Below are 23,369 nucleotides of genomic sequence, written 5' to 3'. Positions count from 1 at the left end.
TTTGTTTACAGAGGCTGGTCTAAGTGTGTGTGTGTGTGTGTGTGTGTGTGTATACCTGGGGTAAATAAAGCAGCAGAAAGGAGAAAAACATGCTGCAGGCAGAGGGCATCCTTTATTTATGTCATGTTTATCTCCCAGCAGCACCTGGGAAAAAAGGTGTGTGTATGTGTGTATGTGTGTGTGTGTGTGTGTGTGTGTGTGTGTGTGTGTGTGTGTGTGTGTGTGTGTGTGTGTGTGTGTGTGTGTGTGTGTGTGTGTGTGTGTGTGTGTGTGTGTGTGTGTTTTCACTGCGGTCATTCATTTTTAATAATGTATTCACAGGCTCACCTGTGGACACAGCTGACTGTTGTTCTGTCACCACAAACACTGAGCGCAGTGCTAACCTGAGGACAGGTGATGGACACACAGGCTGGAGGTGAGTGATGTCAATAATATGTAGCCATTCTTTCTGTGATGTTGTCAGACACTGAAAAAAACATCTGAGCCTGTCAGGGATATATACAAGAACTTATGGACACACTTTAATCCATCAAGGATGTTTCTGACGTTGCAGCCTGTTTACCTGCTGCACGATGAAGATATCTACAGCACACACTCTGAGACATTAAGAACCTGCTCGGTACCAAACCATGCAAATAGAGCAGAACAACCCTTTAAGACGCTCTTGTAAGTTCAGCGTAGGAGGTGGCCTCCCAATGACCCCCAAACCCTCTTACTCTCACACTCTGTCTGACCCGTTTCCTCTTTCTCTCCTCTTCTGGTTTTCAAAGCGATGTCTCTGCGTTTCCTTCACAAACACTCACAGTGGAACAAACGGGCAGAGTTTCATCATTATTTTAAAGTGAGATCCTAAATATTTCCCTGCTCTCACATCATGACATCTCATCCGTTTCAGGGTGTCAGTACTCGCCTGACGTTTCCTCTTTTGGTGTTTGACTCTGACACTTCAGACTGTCTCTGCTCTCTCATCCTGACGCCTTCTCTTCATGTCTGCAGAAACTGGAACATTACAGCTAGACACTCAAAGAGAACTGCAGACCTAATACCTGCAGACACACCTCACACCTTCAGAACTTTGGGCGCGTCTCAAAGCGATAATCTGATGCCTCCTCTCTCCTATCTCCTCTGCGGCACCGGAAGTACTTTCTGAGTCACCATTTTGAAGTCTGTCCCAAAGCAGAGGAGAGAGGAGACTGATTGGAGAAGCGATGATCGAGGAAACACTCGAGCAGGCTTTGCGGAAGTCTTTTCACTGACAGACATGCCCCCATATTGAATATCACTCTCTGATTGGACGCTGCAGTGGCTCTGACTTCTCGACATGAAACTTTACAAACACAACAGAGTTTAATAAAAGAGAAAAGACAGAGCTGAAAACAGGCACTAAAAATGGTTCAGAAACGGATCTTAATCTTGTAATAAAAGTGTTAATTGTGAATTTAAAGCACAAAATACTGAACACAGCCATCATGAGCAGGTTTTCTTCATGTCAATGTGATTGTTAAACAGGTTAAAGGAACAGACAAAGCTCTGTTACTGTTTATGTTTTATTAAAGTTATTACAGCGCACATGTGCAGACACACAAACAGCTGTTAGAGCTGACTGACAGATGATCCAGAGGTGATCAGCTGATGCCATCATCACTGAAACATATCACTTCTTGTGACGCCCCGCAGGAGAGGATGTCCCATTGCTCTATAAACAAATCTCCTCCATCCTCTCTCCTCTCTACATCTTCTCTCATTTCTCCCATCATCTCTGGTGGGAGGGACTAAGACCCAAGTGAACAACGCAAGTTGAGGAAGGATGGATGGAACTTTTGGGCTTTGAGATGAACCCTTTGTCTCCACAGGTATAACAGCTCTGTCTGTTTCAGTAGCAGACATGGACACAAGTGAGGTGTTTCATTCAGGTGTGAGCTGCTGAAAGGGTCAGTAACAGGTCTTTATAGATCCCTCTGAAGTGTGTCCAGACTGTCCACACAGAGATGTGTCTCTTTGAACAGGTAAGCTTTAAGACACACCCCCACCTGTCCCCTGTGAGGGTGTTTGTTCTTCTGTCATCTGAGACTGAAACAGAAACCTCTCCTCACACATCCGCTCATTGATAAAGCTGCTCAGGAACAGCGCAGATCTGTACGAGGCAGTTTGCAGAGGATTATGGGAAAAAGGTTAGAGACCATCTGACTGACTGGTGGGAGGGCGAACCTCCTCAGGTGCAGAGTGTGCACTTGTATATATGCGTGTGTGTGTCTGTGTGTTTGTGTGTGTGTAGGCGGAAGAGAGTGCTGCGCCCACGTGGAGCTGGTTTGTGCTGTCGGTGGGCGGCGGTCTATTTGTGGCGAGCTCCTGGTGAGCAGAAACAGGCTGATCTCTCTCCTCCTCTGATCGGGATCATTTTTCAGAAATAGGCTTATGTAACTTCCACGTGAGGATTTAAACAGTAAATAAATAAACCGAGCTGTATTATCATAAATACATGACTCATTATTTCACTTCAGTCTCTTACCTTCAGCACAGTTTACAGAGAGCTCTCTCTGACTGACCGCTGAGTTCATAATTCAGGAGCGATGGTTGTGCGTCATAAATGATTCACTCATACAGAGCGCGCTCACATCATGACATTTATACACGTGTACAGTCTGCCTGTCTTTACTGTCACTGATTTAAAACCTCATCAGAGGCTCATGTGAGACATACAACTGCAGAGAAAAAAAACTGAGTCAAAGAACGGATCAAGACATGAATCCAAACAAAGTAAAACTGAATCTACCTGCAAGAAAGTAGAAACTCAGAGGATGACAACATGCAGAGACAGACGTTCTGAGGGCACAAAAATTTAAAAAGAGGTCACTCCGAGGACATCCCCGCTCTCATCCTGACAGAGCTCAGCTCTGTCCAGGTCAGACTGGACATATGTGAGCCAAGTTTCATCATTTATAACAGAACTTCCTCCCTGAGGTGAGACAGCAGCCCATCCAGATTAAACACACTTCCAGCCCGTCCTGTTTGTGCAGACCAAGAGCTCCTGAGTGTGCCACAGGGCGATCTGACACCTGTTTTTTACACATAGGGGCTCTGAAGGGAGTCAGAGCTAGGACCCTGAAACAATTTTCTCAGACATAGTGCGCTTTGACTGAAGAATTAAAGAAGAGGAGGAGCCAGGAGGAAGGGACCGCCCTCCTCTTCTTCATCTCTCAGCAGGAGCAGCAACCAAAAATAACCCTGCAAGAAAGGGCACCATCTGTCCTCCACTTCTCTTCTGTTTTCTCTGTTTGCTGAGCGACTGCAGCTCTCCTCCTCCAGTTTTCTCTGTGTCCTGAGTGTCTGAGGCTCTCCTCCTGTTTTCTCTCCATCAACCTGATAAACACTGATCTCCTCTCTCCGTCTGCAGACTTACAAGAGCTTTACCTCCTCTTAAAGGATCACACATCGATGATAAAACGTTCTGTCGATCAGCATTAGACGGCCTCGCTCTCTGCTGGCTCCATCTGTCAATCATCTGATCAATGAACCCTCACTAACCACTCCCTTAGCCAATCAGCACTTAATGACCATCTGAGCTCTCTGTTATCCAACCTGAGCACCTGAAACACACACATTCCCCCTGTGTCGCCCTCCTGAGTGTGAATGTGAGTGAATGAATTGTTCTACACAGTGCAGACTGACATCCTCACGTTAAAGGTGGGATCTCCCAGGTGACTTACGGTGCAGTATAGCGAGGTGGTAGCTCTGCTACCATTATTCATGTAAATAGACTCTAATATCAACCAACAAACCAAACGACCAGGTAGCTAATATACAACCAAATTAATCAGTCAAACCAAACAACCATTTTTGAATCTTTCATGGCATTCCCTGTGTTTATCCTGGATTCAAAGACAGATATAACTGTCACTTGCACAACAATGAACATTAATAGAGTGTTTCCTCATTATGTTGTATCGGTCTCTGTCAGGTGACATCACATCCGCAAACGCAGCAGTGCATCTTGATGCACCAATCAATATTGTTAATTGTTGACAATTTTTAAAAGTATCTTTCCGTGGCATCTTTTGTCAGCTTATCTCGATATGGTTTCTGCTCGTTTGGCCTTTGGTTTTTTTAGTTTTAACATTGTATAAAATCGTAGAGCTCTTCACTGCCTCTCCGTTTACCTCTATTGTTTACCTCTATTGTTTACATCCGTTTACCCACCAAAATGGCGGGAGAGGCTTGTAGATGACGTCACTGACAAAGACCGATAGAGGGAGCAAATATTACATGAAAAGAACTGGTCCAAGCACTGAGCCTTGTGGAACTCCATAACACCCTGGTGTACATGGAGGACTTATCAATGTAAACAAACTACAAGCAATCAGACAGATATGATACAAACTAAGCTAAAGCAGTTCCTGTAATGATGATGATGATGATGATGATGACTGTACTCACTCTCTGTAACAGGAAGCAATGGCTGATCATAGATGAAGGACAGACACCACTTTCTGTCTGTCTTAAGTTGGCTTTGCTCTGAGCCTTTTTGATATGTGATGCAGACCGGGCCATAAACACACCTTCACATCATGAAGAAACAGACAGAGTTACTCACCATCGTGGTTTGGGTTTCCAAGTGTCCACGGCTCATCTGAGTCAAAGTGTGTGTCTCCCCCAATCCCCGGTCCTGGGAAGTAGGCGTGTGCCAGAAAGCCTCCTTCACCATCAAAAGGCGAGCTGTCTCCATGAAAACCTGAGGCAAAGATGATGGTGATGTCTACGTCCTTTTTAGTCCGCTCCAGCTCGCTGTACGGCACTGCCTCAAAACGCAGTGGTGTCACATTCTGCCACACATCAAACGCTCTTCTGATGGCGTCATGTGTTTCATCTGCCCCAACTTTAGGTGTCACGTTCTTAATGCTGCAGAGACATAGACAGGAGTCAGACATGTCATTAACACATGTGTTAGCATGTTAACAAGTGATGGACCTGTGTACAGAGTCTCAAAGAGATACACTCCACTGACTTGATTTCAATGAGGCTTCAACAGTCTGAATCATGTATGTCTCCTTCTCACAGTATCTGTTGTCTTTGCTTTTTTAACCCAAAGCATAATCATAAATGCATTTATTTTCTTAAAAAGTATATAATTAGAGCACGAGTAATAAAACAGTCTGTGTGTGTCTCTGTGTCTGCTCTCTGGCTCTCTGTGGCATGCACAGTCTGATGTTTCTGCAGATCTCTAAACATGAGCTCCTTTAAATTATTGAGCAAGTAAAAGAGAAGCGGAGCAGCTACTCGTGAGATACTAAAACAGAAAACATGAAAAGTTCATTAAACTGCGGAAATAATTTAACAAGTTTCAGTACTGGCACACTTGGAAGGATCAGCTGATGTTTCATCCTAGAGTGATATATTCATAACTGCAGCTTTAGAGCATCTGTTCATCTGTTTGAGGTGAGTCTCAGTTTCACTGTAAACTGCAAGTTCTACAGAGGCTTCACTCAGTCTTCCTTCAGCGATATTCAGACTGCAGTTTTATTTTATTGGTTCATGGTTACATTTGATTTAAAAATCAGAGCCAGTCCTTCTTGGTCTTCAAGTTGTTCTGCAGTCTTTTAACCTTTTTATTACACTGGTTTTCTTTTATCTATTTTATTAAGAATCCTATCTAAACAAGTTACTGCAGGGTTAATAAAGTTGTTTACGGTGAACAAAAGAGATTCTTTTTTGAAACTGTTTAACGGGAGAAGTGTCAAAAATATGAAAAATCATCAACAACATGAAACAACTCAGATTCTGACAGCAGGATGTTATCTATCAAATGAACTCTACTTCAATCTGAGCTAAAAGGAGCAGCTGCAGGCTGACACACACACACACACACACACACACACACACACACACACACACACACACACACACACACACACACACACACACACACACACACACACACACACACACACACACTCCATCCTATTATGTAACTCTAATCTGTCAGAGAGCAGCCTCTGCTTCCACCGGGGTTTCCTCCACTCGGTTCATCCTCACTCTTTCTCTCTGCAGCTGAAACCCCTTCACTTATCTTACTCCTCTCTTTTACTCCTCCTCCTCATCCGTTCTGCCTCCTGTTTTTCCTCCACTCCATGCCTTCCTGCTCCTCTGTTCGTCATTAGTTCTCCTCCTTGTTCTCACATCTGTTGGATGAGCTAATACCCTCTACACTCATTCTTAAAGTGCTCCCAGCTTCATCATGCTTTACAAGGACAAACACTCCACTGACCTCAGTAAGTTTTATATGACTGTGTGTATGTTATAAAGATTCCTTCACAGTGATTTATATATACTGTATGTATGACTGTAGTTGCAGCTCAGACAGGCTCTGCAGATGAAACTCAGAGTGTGTTAAACATGTTTCCTGAGCCAGCCCAGCTCTACAAGTTAACCCTGAAAATGAAGCAGAAGCAGCACACCTCAGTGTGTGAAATAAATGACTGAATGTGAGCTACTGACCTACATCACACTGATTATTAAACAACCTGCTGTCTGTATATTACACATCGAGATCTGTGCTGCATACAGCCCTGACACAGATATACTTACTGTTTCAACATGTTTCTCTACTGCTCTGAGCTGTTTCTCCATTTCTCCTGAGCTGTTTCTTTATCTCTCTGTGCTGTTTTTCTGAACTGTTCCTCTGTGTTCTGCTAGACGGATGTTCTCTGAAATAATGTTTAAGTATCAGAGCTTTCTCAGAGCTCCTTCAGCAGATCTGTCAGTAAACCAGCCTCCATCCTGTGTGAGTTCACCTGTCCTTACCTGAACCCTCTTAGCTTGGTTAAGGGTATGAGTTAACATAAATTACATGACACAGATGGGCTCACCTGTATGTGATGTGCTTGTGCAGCCACCTCTGCCCTGTGAGGGCGTACCGTCGTTTCCTCACACTAAATCTGGAAGTTCCTCCTATCAGGTCAGGAACGCCACATCTGGGCTTCTTCATCCACCTGAAGAGGAGGAGGTCACAGGGAAGGAGATAAAGGTAAGGAGGGTTAAACACCTATTGGACTTCTTTGGTCCAAACCATAGACTGTATGTAGAGTGGCCATTTATCATTGTACAGTTTTGAAGCCAAAATTCCCCCGTCACAGGTGCAGCCAGTGTAACAGTTGTGCATCCAGAGTCTGCGCAGTAGAGACTGTGAGGGATTCTGAGAGAATGTAAGAGGAGCTGGGCGACAAAAATAATAGTTTTTCTTTACTCAAGAGTCTATTCACTTCCTGACTTTACCTCCCGACATATTTTACAATCCCCGAAAAAAATACACGAGAACGGCAGCTGTCAATCATCGTTGAACGTTACGTAAAACCTTGTTTTTAACTTCTTATAACAAATGAAAACAAAACTTTTCAGAAAAAAGAGGACTTGAATACAAGACAGTCAAATGATATCTTCAAATCACTACAACAATCGGACGTGAGAAACATTTCTACGAAAAGTATTAATTTTTTAAAGTCTGACCACAGCCCATCTGGAATGGCTGGAAAGCCGGATTTTTTAACCTATACTGCAGCCAGCCACCAGGGGGAGCAGTTTTTGTGGAGACCTCACTTAGAGTCGAGCAAGCAGACGTCCATTTCTTTTACAGTCTATGGTCCAAACATACTCGTTTTATTTCTAACATCGACACTTGATTGTCTCTATACACACACACACTCTCACCTGCTGACTGCCACACCTCACACACTCAAAGACAGACAGTCAGGTGTCTCACCTTATCGTGTTGTCACTGCATCATCAGAGCAGCAGAGGAGAGACAGAGAGTCACACAGGTGTTAGTCTGCAAGCACATACCTGAACATCACGCTCACAGGTAACAGACAGGTTACAGACAGGTGAGTGATCAGGAGACCCAAGGGTGTGGGATCAGGTGTAGGAGCATGCGTATGTTTAGGTACACTCACTCTATGGTGTTGCTGTCTAGGACTCCGGTGACATTGAGGCCATAGCGGCGCTGCATGGCAGCGATAGCAGATTGCATGACTTGAGCTGAACGCAGCACGGACATCCTGGGGTCTGCAGATGGCAGGTAACCGTACCTCTGCAGCCATGCCTGGAGGGGAGAAAGAGAGAGAAAGAGATGTTTTTTAAAAAAAAACGAACACTTTGATTACCTCGCATAAATATTACAGAGGCATAAATCAAGTGCATGTTCAGAATCTAGTCAGTTTACATTAAAACTCTTGCTGCTTACTGACAGAGCAAATTATGTTTTTACAAAACAACAGCAGCTCAGAAGTGTCCAAGTCTCCTGTTGTTCACAAAACCTTAACTCCAGCCATAGTCTGGCCTTGTTACTGCTCAGAAACACCGCTCTAGGCTCTTGTTCTCAGACCCCTTCAGCATAGTCTCTGTCCTTAGACCACCTCTGCATATCCCTATCCTTAGACCACCACGCCAGAGTCCTTATCCTCAGACCACCTCTCCATGTGTCTACTTGCTAGGCCCAACTCTCTGACGTCCTCAGTCCACCTTCCTCAGCTGGATGGGCTGCTACCTGAGCAGCAGACAGAGCAATTATGCTTCAGACCATGAGCAGGTAAACTGTCTATTGTGGATGAGAAAGAAATCACTGTTACCATGGCAACAGGCTTATGACATGCTTATGTTTATGTCTGAGGCTGAACAGCTGATCAGGTCAACTCAGGTTACACGTGCATAACTGCAGATGATGAGCTTTAAGTCAGTGGACAACAGCAGATTAGAGAGCCTGATACTGTAAACATGATCCACAGTACCAGCCTCAACACAAGAGCATCAGACCGTCCCTCTGACTCTGTCCTCTAATGCTGACTCTGTCCTCTCTGCCATGACACCTGTTAAATGAAACAAACAACCTGAGCTAACATCTATACAGGCTGCAGTACCGATAGTGATCATCACACACTTCAGAGAGATGGTTTACTGTGCAACAAGATATCTTCAGCTGAAAGAGTGTTTTCAGAGTAAGATGAATCTGATTTGTTGTTCTCAGAGTTTGAAACAATTTTGAGTCACCCTCTTGATGTTTTCTGGGGATTAATAAGACACATCAACACTGCCTATTGAAGCCCATCACATATTTGTCTATTTTTCTTTGTCTGTACAGTTATTTCTCAGGCATAGCAGAGATCATGTGCTGTGGGTTAACACTGTGTATCTGTGGAGTCAGGATGAGAGGAGGCGGAGCCACTAGCAGGCAGAACAGGTGACTCATGGGAACACAATCCATCCTCCTGAGACGACCAGCCGCCTCTGACCAACCTCAATTATTCATCACGCACACATCGCACACATTGGACCACAGGTGAGTCTGCCAGGGTAACCACAGCAACCACAGCTATCCTAACTCTTATAGTAACCACACACTCATACACATGCACTCACACGTTTGCGCTTACCATGTCCTTTGTCTCAGTGTCCCCATTAGGACCAAATGTCAGAAGAATGTCATCTAGAAATGTCACAGACTGATCGCACACAAATCAGAACTGTGTGTGTGTGTGTGTGTGTGTGTGTGTGTGTGTGTGTGTGTGTGTGTGTGTGTGTGTGTGTGTGTGTGTGTGTGTGTGTGTGTGTGTGTGATGTAGGTCAGGTGTTGTGTATTTGTGCAGGATCTGATGAACAGACTGACACAGACTTCCTGCTGTCTCTGAAATCTGCTCTCTAAACATCGCCAACTGACGTCAGGACCACTGAGAGGGTTTGTGTTTGTTTGTTTGTATGTGTGTGTGTGTGTGTATGTGTGTGTGTGTGGGTGTGCGTGCGTGCACGCACCTGTGGTCACACAGACATTAGGGCTGGGAGGATATGCTCTTCTCCTGATTCTATTCTTTAACGATTTTGGGACACCAATTTGATTTAAAATGGGATTCTTCAATGTTGGCGTTTTTGTGACTTTTAGTTTGCTTTCTAAACATCAGACTAAGTGAAAACGTTGAATGAAGATGATGATGTCTATATACCATACCTGGAGCCATATTTTTCTAAAAAATGCGAGTCAGATTTTAGGATTTATTCAGGGGGATCTGACATCTTAATTTTTTTCCAACCCAGTTATTAACATGACTTCAATAAAGGATTTATATTGGAAGAAAAAAAAAACAATAGTAACAAAAACATCATGAGTCTTCAATGCATCATTTCTTTCTCCCACTCCTAACAGACATGTTTATGAGGATTTATAGGAGTGGGAGAAAAAAATGAAATAAGATATATAAGGAGTTTTTGTTTGACATATCAAAATCAGCATTCTTTGTCAAAAATTGATTCAGATTCTTCATTTCAGTCCATGTTTATTAACTGGATTGGAAAAATGTTACCACTTTTCTCCAGCAGAGGGTGAAATGTTTCTCTCTGGCTCACGTGATGTGCATTTCATGGGAATATTTGGCTCCTGATATAGCCCGTAGCATTTATCATTATTGAACTTTTTCCCACGGTCTCTGGTGTTCAAAAAGCAATCAAAAATGGAAAAAATCTTCAATATTGAAAAATCACAATTTAAATTGAACCTGCACCCCAAAAATCAAAGTAGAATTGAATCGCGAGAATAGCATATCATCCCAGCCCTAAGGATTTACATGTTGTTGCTCTTCACTTGTTTTTTAAACTGAGCAGTCATATGAAATGACACACACATAGATATTCACTGTTTTTTGTCTGTACTTTTACTTGTTTAAATTGACAAGTTGATCAACCTCTTAGTTTATAAATACATTCTATGTAAGATAATAGTCTTATTTCCTGTTGATGTAATAAATGTATAATGTTGTTATACTGCAGAATAATAAGAATCTACATGAGCAAGGTAGACAACAGGAACAAGCTAACGGTGGCTCCAGCCTCCTTTACTTCACTAACAGTCTGTGTATCATTGAACTAGGTCAAAAATCCCACAGAGGAACACTGTTACAGTGAATGATTCCTGTGTTAATAAGACTGTTTTATTGATTATCTTAAAGAGAGGGTGGAGACACAGATAAGCTTTAGAAAAAACAGGTTCATTACATTCAGTCTTCTTATATTTCTGTCAGAGTGTTTTGGGATATTTAAGAACTTGTGTTAAGCTCATCCCATCAGTGTGATAGTTTACATTACCACCTGTTCACTATACAAAAAGCCTCAATTTTTTTTAAACATGAAACAGAGTCGTGATGGTGCAGAGAAAGCGCTCTCACAGAAACTCTGCTGACAGTTGGACTCAGAGAAATAACAGCTTACATAACAGAGATCAGACACATTAAGACCCATTATCTCTGATATCACCAAATCACACTAACCTGAGGGTCAACAGAAATGAAACACATACACATACATACACACAGAGATCAAAGTGGACTTGATGAACCCAGGCTAAGAGACGATGGTTCAAACTAAGCTGAGCATTGAATCTGTTAATCTCCACAGACTGAAGTCAGAGAGTGACACTCAAATATAACTCTGACACAAAGACACACACACAGAAGCAAAAATCACACAAAAATGACTGACTGATAAAGTGTGTGTGATTAACCCAAATCAAAGAAACACTGAGGACCAGAGAAACCTGCAGTTGTGTTTCCTGATGGAGCAGCACTTTGAGCCCTAAGCTTTAAACATTAACACTGAACCCTTTGGAGGTCATTTGTCATCAACAGCCCCATGCATGCAGACACACGCGCACACACATGCAGAGACAAGAACACACAGACCCAAACAGAAACAAGAAGACACAAGTAGCAGACCCAGGCATTCTAATGCAGACAGAATAACACACAGACACACATGCAGAAAAAAACAGACACACAGAGACACGTGCGAACACACAGCCAGGAGAATACACAAGCAGGCACATGAAGACATTTGCAGATGCACACAAAATCACATGGACATACAAAGACCAGCATAGATAAGCAGAGACAAATGCAGACACTAGATACCCAAAAAGACACACAGTCAGCCAATCGTAAACATACACATACAGACATACAGTCATAGAGACAAAGAAAGAAGAGGACATTACTTTTTGGTTCTAATAAAATCTTGTATTCTTTTTACTACTATATAAATCTATTTGAGAACTGAGTGGGCACTCTTCTGTCATGATTTAAGGCTGTTGGCAAACAACTGTCAGACACTGTCTGGCAGGACTATTGTATTACAACATGGTAAAAGATGAAAAAAAAAAAAAAGTTTATCCAGATAAAGTACTATTTTAATTTCATCCCAAACTTTTTTTTTAACAAATTTCTGCCTACAGCATTCCGTCCTGACATATCAGACAGTAAACTGAGCTGAGGACTAGATGACACATTAGAGATAAACAATTATAACAGTCTAGTCCTTCTCTCTCACTGTGTCCGTGGACAGGACCGAGAAATCTCTCAGAGCTGAGAAGAAGGATGATGATGACAGTGATAAAGGTATGGGAATTAACAGATGTGATGTGAACAGTCTTTATGAACTCGTGTTTATGTTTCCAAACAGCAGACAACCTGAGAGCAGAGAGCACACATGAGGTCATCTTAACTATTGGGCAGCTGACAGGACACATGTTGGATCATCTCACAGTCTGAAGACTGTCATATTCATCCTAGTGTGTCACCTTAAAAGCTTTATTTCAGCTTCTGAGAATCAAGTTTGCAGATTTAAGCCTGACTAAATATTTACCCTGTGGAACAGTAAATAGATTTTAACTTTAAAGTATATGTGTTTATAATATACAGAAACATTTCAGAGACTGATCATTGTAAAGTTATTATTGAGATTCTTGTTCAGGTTACAGAGTAAGCTGAATATGCGCTCCCGAATTTGAGACTACAAGAAACAGAGGAACCATGTTTCTTTAAAGCAGAGAGAGAAGGAGGAGGAGAAGAGCGGAGGAGAGGAGCAGGAGGAGAGCGAAGGAGAAGAGGAGGAGAGGAAACGAGAAGGATGAGGATGAGGAGGAATGATAAAAGGGGGAGGAGGAGGAGAGGAGGAGTAGGAGGAGGAATCAGAGAAGGAGGAGGAGGATGGAGCTGCAGCTGCTCTCACAAAGACTCTGTTGTTAGATGATCACAGTCTGACCCAGGTCTAACACGGTAATAATCCACCATAAACACGGATATCTTCTCCAAACACAAAGTAAACATCAGAAATCCTTCGGTCAGCGGACACAAGTCCTATCTCTCTCCAGTAAACCGTCGTCGTGCCCCGGTTCTTACCTCCACACTGAACGGCTGCTCCTCTCCGTTAACGAAACATAAGATCCAGATGAGCAGCTGCAGACAGACCGTCCGGACCCAGTAGCTGCCCGGGGCCGAGCCCCCGCTGCGGGGCCACAACACCACCATTCTGACCCCCGTCCGCGGCCCCGGTCTCTGATTCGTCTACACGGACTAACGGACAGCGAATAGATCCTACACGGTCTCCATCGCGCTGAGTCTGATTCTCTCTGAGGAGGAGCAGGAGGAGGAGGAGAAGACGCGTATCTTCTGCCTCTCAGGCCTCAGGAGGAGCTGGATCCCCGGGGTGAGAGTCTCCGTTAGCGGCGGTCAGCAGCCCCTCGGTCCCCGGGTCGGTCCTCCGGTTCTCCGGCCGATGATCGCGTCCAGCTCGAGTTCTGCAGCGCGCGGCATAGCTGCCCGTTTTCTATCGTGTTTCCCACCAAGTGCGCATGTGCAGTCTCGCACGAGCGCCCCCTTGCTTCTCCATCCAAACTGACCAGTCACAACTGAGACAGGGAGAGGGGCGGGGCTGGACCGGGCTGGACATATCTGACGACACATTTATGGTCAACCAACATCCAACTTTGATATAAAAAAAATTACTATAAACACCTTATATAGATAAATTAAACTTTTTTTTTTGAGTTCTTCTAACATTATAAGTAACTAAGTCTGAATAATATTTCATAACCAAACCTTATAATTCAGCAACAGAAATACTTAAAAGCTCATATATAACTAAAAGTCTTCCTACCATAATATGTAATTAAAAGCCCTAATAACATTACATTTTACTAAAAGTCTTAAAATATTTCAAATACTAATACAATTCTTGACAGTATTCAGGACTTAATAAATATATAGAACATATAAAACAGACTGTTTATAAACACATGAGGCAAAGACATGGTTGTCATTAGATTACATGCATGAATCACATCAGAAACACTTAATAATTTGTTAACACCAATTTACTTATAAGTTATAATAAATCAAATAAATCAAAGACATGGAGAAAGACGTGTCAGTTGTAGATAAAGCCTCAGTGAGTGTCAAGAGATGAGGTTCTTACAGGACAACAGCTGTATGACTGTTGAACATAAAATGGTGTTAAATTATTCAGAATAAATCATGAAAGGTAAAATATTTTCAGTAACAGGTTAAACCCCAGCATCAGAAATTCAGAATGTGTGTGTTTGTGTGTGTGTGTGTGTGTGTGTGTGTGTGTGTGTGTGTGTGTGTGTGTGTGTGTGTGTGTGTGTGTGTGTGTGTGTGTCTTTCTGTCTAGTCTGTCTCTGACTGTCTGTATGTGCATCTTTCATCCCTTATTTTTTGTAGACTGTTTTCATTTGATAGTACTCTTTCTCTCCAGCAGAGGGCAATGATAAGCTCAATGTGTTAGACAAAACCAGAGGCTTTTTTTCTGTCCCTGCTTCCTCTAAGTGATGATAATGATGATGATGATGATGATGGTGATGATGATGAAGATGATGATGATGATAGTGATAATGGTGATGGGGATGGGGATGATACTGTCCTTACAGTAAAGTTCCTGGTTTGAATCAACCCACTCATTAACACATTTGGTGACACACTGACAGTCAAATGTCATGTATGTGTGTGTGTGTGTGTGTGTGTGTGTGTGTGTGTGTGTGTGTGTGTGTGTGTGTGTGTGTGTGTGTGTGTGTGTGTGTGTGTGTGTGTGATGTAATGACGATAGCCCTGACTCAGTTTATGTTACAGTCAGTGAAGTAGAGTCACCCATGTTATTTTCAAACAGCAAATAATACAACTACAAGCACAGCTGCTGAAAGTTCATCAGATAAAATAACAACCAAGATCCATGTACAGTAATTTTAATTAGACATTACAATTTAAAGTTGGTGACAAACAGAAAGAGTAAAAAACTAGGTAAGAGGGACAGACAAGATCTTATATATGTTTTAAGCCTATAGCAGTCTTGGTCTATAGCAGTCTGGACCTATAGCAGTTTGAGCCTATAGCAGCATGTCAAGAACTGGTCCAGGCTTAAGCCAGCTTGAAACAATACTTGAAAATACAAAATAACTCTAAAAGACCACTGGTTGACCTCAGTGTGTTATCTCTCTAAATTTGGCAATCACACTGTTATTAACACTCTGTCACTCTATGTGTGACTGGTAAATGTTTACACAGACACACACACACACACACACACACACACACACACACACACACACACACACACACACACACACACACACACACACACACCATGACTCTATGGAACTATCATGTGACCTAATCATCACGAGTCCGTGTGGATAAAGACATGGTTGTTCTCTCTGCTGTCTGTCTCTGTCTCTCTCTTACACACACAAGCACACAAGCACACAAGCGCACGCACACACACACACACACACACACACACACACACACACACACACACACACTAACAGACTCATGAGTTGTGTTTGTACATACATACAAAGTAATCAACATGTATAATGATATAAGACTGTTTATTTTTCTGTTATGTGCCAGTGTGTGTTTGTTTTGTTGTTCATTTGCTTAAGCATGTTGGCTTGTTTTTTAGTGTTTCTGTGTGTCAGTGTGTCACTTTTTGTGTCTGTGTGTTTGTACGCACACACAGGGATGCTGTCATCACAGTGTTATTGTTTACTAAGTTGGACTAGCTTTGTTTGGCGCCTGTCTTAAGGGTACATTAGAGGTTTACTTGAATATTTGCTTGAGTTTCTTTGCTGTCATCAGTTGCTGACACATGTGTTGTTTAAAAGTTTGACTTCCGTTCTTTTTTCTCTCATTGGAAAAGAGGAAAAAAAGAAAGGCTTGTCAAATTTGTTGAATCATCCTCTCTTCCTCTCCATCTCTCTCTCTCTTTTAAATGATTTCCTGCATCCTTCGTCTCTAAAGGTCCTGAACTTTTCAAACTGCTCCTTCCACCCCCAGTCTTTGCTCTGCCAGATTCTGAGAGCCACTCCATCCAAACACCACAGAAAGTGTCATCCTGCTGCATCTGCTGCAGGCCACCAGAACCTCCATCTGTCTGCTTCTATCAGGACTGGGGTTGGGGGACGATGGCACATATATGCAGTATATATGCCTATCTTCCACCTCAGTGATGAAGAGGAAGCTGCCAAAGCCGGTCTGTGTTCTTCACCAGTGTGTGATGAAGGAGAAATCTGATGCAGTATGATCTTAGCGCAAATACACGTCCAGCTTTAAGTGATGGAAACAGACCATTTGGACCATTGGTGAAAAAAAAATTAGGCTGACGGCAGGATTCCAGCATCTGTTTGGCTGTTTAAGGGATGGCATAGGTTGTGTCGATGTGTTACCACCTAGGACAATATATGAGTAAGGATATTTAAGGATCAAGTTACTCATTTGGAAAAGTATGACAATGTGGAGCTATACAACAAATTAAGATTTAGGAGACACAACATTTTTCACTTAACAGATGAGATAATAGAGGCAATCTCAAACCAGCAAGGCTCGCAAAGTTTGCTTTGATCTTCGCTTTTATGTGTCTGGGTCCTTTCAAGATGTGTGTGGTGAAATGTAAGAGTTCATCAAACAGCTTGTAGAGTTATTCATCGAGTTACTGGGGCATTGCTACAGTGCTTGTTCTGCAAAGCAGCTTTCGTATTGTTCTTTTTTTTTTTTTTAGGTCTTCTGCTGTGTGCTCAGAAACACCACATGCATTTACCCTGTTTAAGATCTTTGGCCAAACTTTCCCCCTCTCTTTGTTTATCTTAGATGATTAACTAGCTGAGAACAACTGTGTAGAGAATGTATAATTTTTCATCTTCTCCCAGTCACACAATTACCTCTTGGTAAGGTTACTGTTGTTTTTGTGTAGTTAGGTTATAATAGTTAACTAAAACGAAACTAGAAACAATAACTAAAATTTGAAATACATTGCAGTTGACTCAAACAAATAAAAACTAGAAAAGAAAACAAAAACGCTAAGTAATCTAAAACTGTATCTTGTGTTCACAAAACTGACTGAAACTAAACAAAATTATAGCCAAAATGTCCCTCCTTATCGTTTCTGACAATTATAAAAGCCTTTAAAATTAAAATAAATCCGACACATTTTCCCAGCCAATTATATAACAGTTTTCGACAGTTGTCAGTGCCGTACAGCACTATCGTAGTGATGGACTGGGACGTGCTTGTTTACTGCACTGACTGGCTGTGCGCTGTGCTGCAACGAAACGTAGTGGAGAAATGAATCAGAGCATCTGTAATACTTTAATTGCATGTGAGTCTGACTTTAATTGTATTTGAGTCTGTCTTTATTGTTACAGAGTCCAAGTTTCTTATTATTTAAGCTCATATTATATTGTTTTATATAATCTATGTTCATATTATTTTATGTAATTTATGTTAACATTATTTTCATATAATCTATGTTTATATTTTTAATATCAAATTCATATTATTTTCATGTGTTTAAGGCAGCAGCCAACAGTTCAGTGTCAGCATTGACTGAGCAGTGAGCACTATGATGGACTTGAAAATCAACAGTATTACCAAATATTTACTCTGACCTTTTTGAATCCTGCACCTGGTTAATAAGGTATGAAAAAACTTAAACTAAACTAAAACTAAACTAAAGCTAAGCCTTGTTGCCAAAATCAAAACTAAATAAAAACTAGAATGCCTGCTCTCAAACTTATTAAAACTAAACTGTAACGGAAACAAGTGTCAAACTAACTAAAACTAAACTATAATGAAAAATCCAAAACTATTATAACCATGAGAAGGGCAATTTGAATTTGTTGGTTATGATTTTTCTCTGAGGTTACCCCAACATATGACTTTCTGCACCTGCCTCGCTTTCATGATGTCATTAGTCAACTGGCCACTTATTTACAGCCGTGCATGCAGCTAACGCTACAGCCAAATAGGCCGTTCCAGAACAGTACATCAGGACTAATGGTTCAATTTGTGTAATAACTGGACATGCACACGGGCCCTGGTCTTTAAGATCTAACTGCATGCCGAGCAGTAACATGATGAGTGAAGTAAGCTCTGCGATCAGATGAACATTTCTAAATGCCATGAAGCACATTTTCACTGTGGCTCTGTAAATAAGAATGATAATAAATTATCACAGCTCAGCTGGTGACTGTTACATTAGTCATGAGTCATTTAAATGTTAGAAATGAGTAAAAGAAGTCAAACAAATGAGTCAGACAGACTGAAAGTATAATGAATTGCGTTAAGGAGGATTCGTTGTTCATTGTTAATTCAAACATTGCACCAGTTAATGTTTATTTGACAGCTGAAACTTTTAAAGCTCTCTCACAGAGTTGTTGGGTTAGTTTCTGTTCAGTGTGTCTGAAGGAGCAACACGGATTCTCTGAGTTTTATTAAAAACAGTAATCGTATTTTTAACTCAGGGTTAGGTTAGTGTCACAATAAAACTTACTCTTAGCAAACAACCAGAACCCATAGACTGAACGGACATAGTCCCCCTGACGTCACTCATCTGTTCCTGATACAGAGTGATGAAGCTAATCGTCAGCTGGAACCATTTTGGAAATTCTGCCTCAAGAGACGGGCACTTACAGTTATAGGACACTGGTCAGCCAAGTGAGCTGTGCCTCTGATCGGACAAACTCGTGATAGAAATATCTGTAGGAGCCACATTTAAGTTTCTGCATTTTGACTGTGCGCCCTCCTTATACAGAAAGGCGCACCTTTAAATGAGAGTGTGGAGCGCATCTGTGGGGGAAGACAGACACAGCTGACACCGTCATTGACTGCAGTTGTTTTTTATCATATCTGTGTTTAAGTTAGAGTCAAAATACAGGCTTTGTTTTACTTTGTTTTGCAATAAAATTTGGATCTGCTTCAACTTCAAGCACTACATCTCACTGGACTTATTTTGGATAAAGTCTGAGCGTTTGATGATCTCTTCCTGTTTTCCTAAAGGAGTAAAAACAAAGAAATATTTGAAAGGTTACAGGACAACCCTGAGTTTTGAGTTTTTGCTTCTTTAATATCTTTTAAACCACTGAATTTGAAAAATGTGTGTGTGTTAGTGAAATTAATGTTTCAGCCACAAGCCAATTTTTGAGCCAGACAATACATATGTTCTTCTGAATGTCACAAAAGTGTTTTTACCCCCTTTTTTTTCTTGGTGTGTGTGTGGTTTCCAGTCTGCACTTTCTCATCGGCTTCATTTTTTAAAACTGGATATTGCCCCTTGCCAGTTGCCACCACATAAGATCATCAGGCTGAAGTGACCTGCCCACTACTGCTTATAACATTCACCAAGTCAATCGTTCATCATGTATAAAGCACCAAGTCACACTTGATGTGATCTGAAGCCTGTTTTCAAACAGGTGGTCTGGACTACACTCTGTGTTGTTAACAGAGACGAACATGAAGATGAACATGAAGACAGAATCAGACCCTGTCTCACAAGCAGGACTGATCTCAGAGCAGTATGCGGACAGTCACGAAAATCAAACCATCCCTCTCATATTATCAGATATTATGTGTCATGTTGCACAGTGTGTAAGGTCTATGTCAGTCCCAGATGATGGAGCTGTGAGTCATCTCTCACTGACCGCTGTAACAAAGTAACCTGATCCAAATTTTAGCTGCTGGTTCTTCAAAATAAAATTCTGCCACATTGTTTTTTTTCTCTCTGCCCACTGTCTGATTCGTTACACTCACGTTCAACCTGTGCTCTGTCTGTGATGATAACTGACCCTAAATCAGATCATACATCAGACCAGAAGGTGTATTACCTAAGGGCTGAACACCTGTGAGTTTTCCTCTTTAAAACATATATTCTACGGATCAGAAGTTCAAACTGTCTTTAGCATGTTTGACATTCAGTCTGCCCTTGGAGCTGCAGTTCACTTGGAGCAGAGGAGGAAAGATTAAATTAAAGAGAGTGCTGAACCCCAGCAAGAAGTCTACAGCTGATTTACCCTAGACCCTAACTACAGTCAGCTAGTAACTCCAGTGAGCTGCTCACAGGTCACTCTGTAGTTCTCAACAATTCTGGTTTTTGTTCAGTCCTAGTTTTGTCTGGTTCTGGCTCTGTTTGTCTTTGTTTCTGGCTCAGGGCTCTGAGTGTTGGCAGCAGTTGCCCTTGCTCAGGATGGAGCAGGCTGCTGTATAGTGCGATTCCCCCCTCTCAGACGTATTAAAGGCTTATTTCGGGGAGTCAGTGGATCTCTTTAAATCAGAATCAACCGCTCTGAGATCTTTAGTCCATAAGCTCCGTCCAAAGCCCGGCCTCCATTACTCTGATTGGCTTTAACCTGAGATCAATATTTACGACTCAGAGTGACTGAGCGACAGAGGAATAAGCATTTCTCCTCTTCCCTCTGACTCTGATTTGATTAAAGACACTGCAGCACAAACAGAAAGCTCTCTGTTATGAAACATCAGGTGGATTCATCCTGTTGACTCACTTTAACACAAGGACTGTTCACACTAATTTAGCAGACTCAAAGAAAGGCCCCTACCATAACGGCCCATTTAATTTCATTATTATTTCATGATCCTCTATTGAACACTACAATGAACTGGGTGTGTTCACATAGGTCGGTAATGTGTCATTTGTGAATAATTCCTTCAAAACGAACAAATCATCTGGGTGAACAGATCAAATCACTTACTGATTACTGATTTGGTTGGGTGCCTTGTGTCACTCAAGTCCGCTCCTACAGACCCTTCATAATCTCCAAAACTGAGGAAGTAGCAGCTATTTAGTAAACAATATGTGTTGCAGAAATATACATGCTTTTTATTGCTGCTGTCAGTTTGCAAATGGCTTCTGTATCCAACTTCCCATCACTCAGCTGACTCTTTCATCATCAACTGATGAAGATCTCAGCTCGATATTGTTTAACACACCACACACCAGTGTGTGTGTGATTGAGGCTGGAGCTCCGACATGAACCACTCACTGTTGTTGACTGACTGAACGTACTGAAAGGGAGCTTTGCTGCTGAGTCTCTCTTCCTCTAAGTCAGACAGTCAGTGAGTGGTTTGTGTGCTGAACATGATAAACAGAATAGTTATGATTTTTTTTTTATAAGCTTTCAGTTTTCAAACAAATCTTTTGAATGGATAATTTTACTGATCTGGTCCTACTGACTCAGTACACTGAAAAGAACTGCTTTTTCCATCATTAACATGGGCTCTGTGCTCCTCAAATGTGTGTTAAAGTGTATACCATACATCTTTTAAGTTGTGTTTCCTCAGGCTCCCAGTAAAACTTTGTTCAGAGCTGAGGAGATGCTGAAAGGAGAGTAGAAGTTATTGGCAGTCTTATCCCTCTCACTCAGCGTCTTTAACAGAGCCAGGGAGTATACCGAGTTAGCCTTGGCCAGAGACAGTGACGGTGCAGCCATCGTGTCTGTAAAAAGTAGAGGAATATTAGAATCACTTTTTGGTTTTATTTAAAAGGTTACACTGTTCCCTGTTGAAAATAATAACAGCTTTGGAAAAGTTATATTGAGTAGGACTTATTCACTTTTTTTTCAGCCTTGCATGAAGATGGGAGTGGTTTATGCTTCGCAAAAAGGGGGCTGAAGAATCATGTGGTGAGACTATCTGTATCCCTTTAGTTATGAACTCTGAGCTCCCACTGTCTCTCACATACACAAAATACACCCAGTGGTCCCTCCAAGGCAAGGCAAGTTTGTTCATAAAGCACATTTCAGCTAGGCAATTCAAAGTGCTTTACAGAGATACAAATTAGAAAAACATATCATAAGAAAAAAAAATCCACTAAATATCAGTAAAAAATGAAATATAAAATGCAGTTAAACAAAACCACTCAAATGCAATGGAGACGGTGCTTTTATTTCTTTTGCTCTGTCTGCTTGTGAAGAATTAACACGGTGACTGTTGCTGGTGGTCAGAGAGATGTCCCTCCTGTTAATGCAATGATTGAGGTGTAGTACCAAATATGACCCTCTCATCCTACTGTTTTAAAGGTTTTGGGCAGCTGGATGCTGTTGATGTCATTCTGCACGATTGTTTGAGTTCCTTATGAAACACTACACTGTGAACAAGCAAAAGAACAAAACCCACTGCAGTCTTCTAAAGATGCACGACGACGACACAGAAGCTAGCACACCAAATGTCTTCAGTCTATGCTTTTTACAACTCGAAACCCGAGCAAACTAGCACAAACTAACATACTATTACCCTCTCTTAATAATTAAACTAATAACCAATAACTTCCTGTACAAAGACCAAGTTTAGTTGTTATACTTATTCGGTTCACTTGTGTGAAACAGCAGGGAGAAACATATGTACACCAGAAACAGGTCGGGTCTCGAAGGTTAAAATTTATAGACACTCAGCTGACCTGCCACTACCAACATGGCGGACGCGCTGACGTATCACAGCAGCGGGAGAACGGCCCGTGGAGGAAAGACCACTGATGTCAGTGCCAGATGGCCTGAGCTACACTTGCTGCTGCTGATTGGTTGCTGTGCGGCTCAAACAAACGGAGGTCCTCCAATGTGATCCCGGTTCCCATCATGCTCTGCGGCCCAAGATTTTTAATGTGACCAATTTGTGCCGAAAATAACCTAAAAGCCCTTTATACTGGTGTAGAAATAATTCAGTAGCGTAATGGCAGTAAGTAGGGGCTCTGGTTGTATTTTGTTCCCAGTAGTTAGACAGACATGCAGCCTGCTCTGATATAAACTCGTCGCATAGCAGCAATTTCCTTCGGCTGGTCCGATGGCGGTGAGATTTCAATTGATTGCTACAGTGAGTTACAGAACCTCTACGTTTCTTCTCTCCCCTCCCTCACCGCCGACCTTGACCAGCTTTTGCTTCTCTGAGTTACAGTGTGAAATGACTATGATGTTCTTATTATGTGTGAACACTGATTAAGAGCAATCTGTTCAGGCTTGTGTTTCCTTTAAGATTTTTACCTGATTTTTTGAATCATCTGGATGTGTTGCTTGATTATGATCAAACCCCCACATTTATAGCTCAGGTCTCAGGAACAACTTGATCACACACGTACCTGATGAAACCATGAACTAGTTAGAGCTCATCATACTTAACACATGTGGTGTGCTGCACAGGCTGGGGCGGTTGCCGCCCCCTCGTGGCCAAGTTGTTGAAAAACGTGCGCTCAAGTGCCCCGTGGGAGCCAAA

The 23,369-nt window shown here is 41.9% G+C and overlaps 1 protein-coding gene across 2 annotated transcripts in view; it reads right to left on the bottom strand.

Moving 5' to 3' along the window:
• The window catches only part of mmp16a (matrix metallopeptidase 16a (membrane-inserted)), a 33,611-nt gene extending 19,949 nt beyond the window's left edge, over positions 1-13,662 (bottom strand). The window contains exons 1-5 of one of the 2 annotated variants that reach the window (XM_074693305.1): positions 13,206-13,662; positions 7,944-8,092; positions 7,754-7,768; positions 6,864-6,986; positions 4,592-4,896 (exon numbers count right to left, since the gene is read on the bottom strand). In XM_074693305.1, coding sequence (XP_074549406.1) covers positions 4,592-4,896; positions 6,864-6,986; positions 7,754-7,768; positions 7,944-8,092; positions 13,206-13,334 — 721 coding nt within the window. In that variant the 5' untranslated portion in view covers positions 13,335-13,662. The remainder of the gene's footprint in view (positions 1-4,591; positions 4,897-6,863; positions 6,987-7,753; positions 7,769-7,943; positions 8,093-13,205) is intronic. The other variant, XM_074693306.1, reaches the window with a different exon arrangement.
• Between the last annotated feature and the right edge of the window lie 9,707 nt (positions 13,663-23,369).

Source organism: Halichoeres trimaculatus, unplaced genomic scaffold (genome assembly GCF_033239565.1).
Source record: "Halichoeres trimaculatus isolate MK-OKI-2021-1 unplaced genomic scaffold, fHalTri1.1 fHalTri1_scaffold_18, whole genome shotgun sequence".
NCBI lineage: Eukaryota > Metazoa > Chordata > Actinopteri > Labriformes > Labridae > Halichoeres > Halichoeres trimaculatus.
This window is presented reverse-complemented; position numbering and strand designations above follow the sequence as displayed.